General features: G+C 80.0%; 1 protein-coding gene across 1 annotated transcript; it reads left to right on the top strand.

Moving 5' to 3' along the window:
• Positions 1-285: 285 nt before the first annotated feature.
• SOWAHA (sosondowah ankyrin repeat domain family member A) lies at positions 286-1926 on the top strand. Its single transcript, XM_062189773.1, has one exon. The coding sequence runs from the start codon at positions 286-288 to the stop codon at positions 1924-1926; it is 1641 nt and encodes a 546-aa protein (XP_062045757.1).
• The last annotated feature ends 206 nt before the right edge of the window (positions 1927-2132 follow it).

Here is a 2132-nt window from a genome sequence, read left to right as displayed (position 1 = left end):
GCCTCGCCCACCTAGCAACCGCGAGCCCCGCAGCGGCGCGGCGCCTTTAACGCCCGCCCCCGCTCCCTCCGCCGCGCCCGCCGCAGTCGTCACCCGCGGGTGATGGAGCCCCGCGCCCGCTGGACGGAGCAGGCAGGCAGAGGCCTGGGGGCCCCGCGCGGCGGGCGCTGGCCGCGGCCCCCGGCTGCCCGAGCCCGCCGACGGCCCGGCCCCTGACCCAAGTCCAGCCTCGCGGACGCGCCCCGGCGGCACCCCGCGCTCCCGCACGGCGGGCAGACTCCGGCCATGGCGCTGGCCGCCGCCGCGGCCGCCGCGGCCGCCGGGGTGAGCCAGGCGGCGGTGCTCGGCTTCCTGCAGGAGCGCGGCGGGCAGGTGCGCAACTCGGAGCTGCTGAGCCGCTTCCGGCCGCTGCTGGAGGCCGGCGACCCGCGCGGCCGCGCCGCGCGCAGGGACCGCTTCAAGCAGTTCGTCAACGACGTGGCCGTGGTCAAGGAGCTCGACGGCGTCAAGTTCGTGGTGCTAAGAAAGAAGCCGCGGCGCCCGGCGGGGCCCGAGCCGCTGCCCCCCGGCCCCGCAGCGCCGCCGCCGCCGCCCGCCGCCGCCCCGGGAGACAGCTCCGCGCCCGAGGCCGCTTCCTGGGGCCCCGCGCTGCAGATCCAGGCGCCCCCGGAGGACCCGGCCGGGCAGAGCGCGCCGCAGGATGCCCCGGGGGTCCCGGCCAGCGAGCCCACCTCGCCCGCTAGGGAGCTGCCTAGCGGCCTGGCCCGCAAGCCCGAGGGCCCCGCAGAGCCCCGGGTGCCTGCCTTTGAGCTGGCCCGGTCCTCGGAGGCAGCCTGCGTGGACGCGGCCCCGCCGTCTGCGGGGCTGCCCGAGGTCGCCTCGCCCTGCGCACAGGCGCCGGGCCCAGCCCCGGGGCCGCCGCCGCCGAAGCCCTGCATGCTGCCGGTGCGCTGCGTGCCGGGCCCCGCCGCGCTCCGCGTCCGGGCCGAGGAGCAGGGCCTGCGCCGGCAGCTGTCGGAGGAGCCGAGCCCGCGCAGCTCCCCGCTGCTGCTGAGGAGGCTGTCGGTAGAGGAGACCGGCCTGGGCCCGGGCCGCTCCCCGCACCTGCGGCGCCTGTCGCGCGCCGGCCCCCGCCTGCTGAGCCCCGACACCGAGGAGGCGCCCGCCGCGCCGCCGCCGCCGCCCTCCGCCGTGCCCCTGGAGCCGGCCGAGCACGAGTGGCTGGTGCGGGCGGCCGGCGGCCGCTGGACCCACCAGCTGCACGGGCTGCTGCTGCGCGACCGCGGCCTGGCGGCCAAGCGCGACTTCATGTCCGGCTTCACCGCCCTGCACTGGGCCGCCAAGAGCGGCGACCGCGAGATGGCGCTGCAGCTGGTGGAGGCGGCGCGGCGCGGGGGCGCGCCCGTCGACGTGAACGCGCGCTCGCACGGCGGCTACACGCCGCTGCACCTGGCCGCGCTGCACGGCCACGAGGACGCCGCCGTGCTGCTCGTCGTGCGCCTCGGCGCGCAGGTGCACGTGCGCGACCACAGCGGGCGGCGCGCCTACCAGTACCTGCGGCCCGGCTCCTCGTACGCGCTGCGCCGCCTGCTGGGCGAGCCGGGCCTGCGCGGCGCCGAGCTCGACGCCGTCGGGGGCGCAGGGGGCGGCCTGGCGCCGCGGCGTCCGGTGCAGGTGGCCGCCACCATCCTCAGCTCCACCACCAGCGCCTTCCTGGGCGTCCTGGCCGACGACCTGGTGCTCCAGGACCTGGCCCGCGGCTTGAGGAAGTCGGGCTCCTTCAGCAGGTTCCTGGGCGCCTCGCCCACGGCGCCCCGCAAGAAGACCAAGGTCCGGGGCGCGCTGCCGGCCTTCTCGGAAGGCCCTCGCCGGCCCCCGCCGGGGCCCCTGGCTGGCCTGGTGCCCGGCGTGCCCCCCGCCACCTGAGGCCGCCGGGGCCGCGGCTTGAGTGAGCGTCACGGGCGGGCGGCCGCGCAGCTCTGCCCGCCACGCCTGTCCCCCTGGCGGCCGGCGCCGGCCTCTGCAGGACACCTGAGCTTCGGGCAAGGGGGACGGGGCAGCAGCTGGCCGGGCCCGAGGGCTCGCCCGAGCCGGCGCGGCGGGCGCGCTGGCCGCTCTCCGTGGGAAGGGGC

This window comes from Lepus europaeus, chromosome 4 (genome assembly GCF_033115175.1).
Source record: "Lepus europaeus isolate LE1 chromosome 4, mLepTim1.pri, whole genome shotgun sequence".
In the NCBI taxonomy this organism is placed as follows: domain Eukaryota; kingdom Metazoa; phylum Chordata; class Mammalia; order Lagomorpha; family Leporidae; genus Lepus; species Lepus europaeus.
The sequence above is the reverse complement of the archived record's forward strand: the minus strand, read 5'-3'. Positions and strand labels throughout refer to the sequence as shown.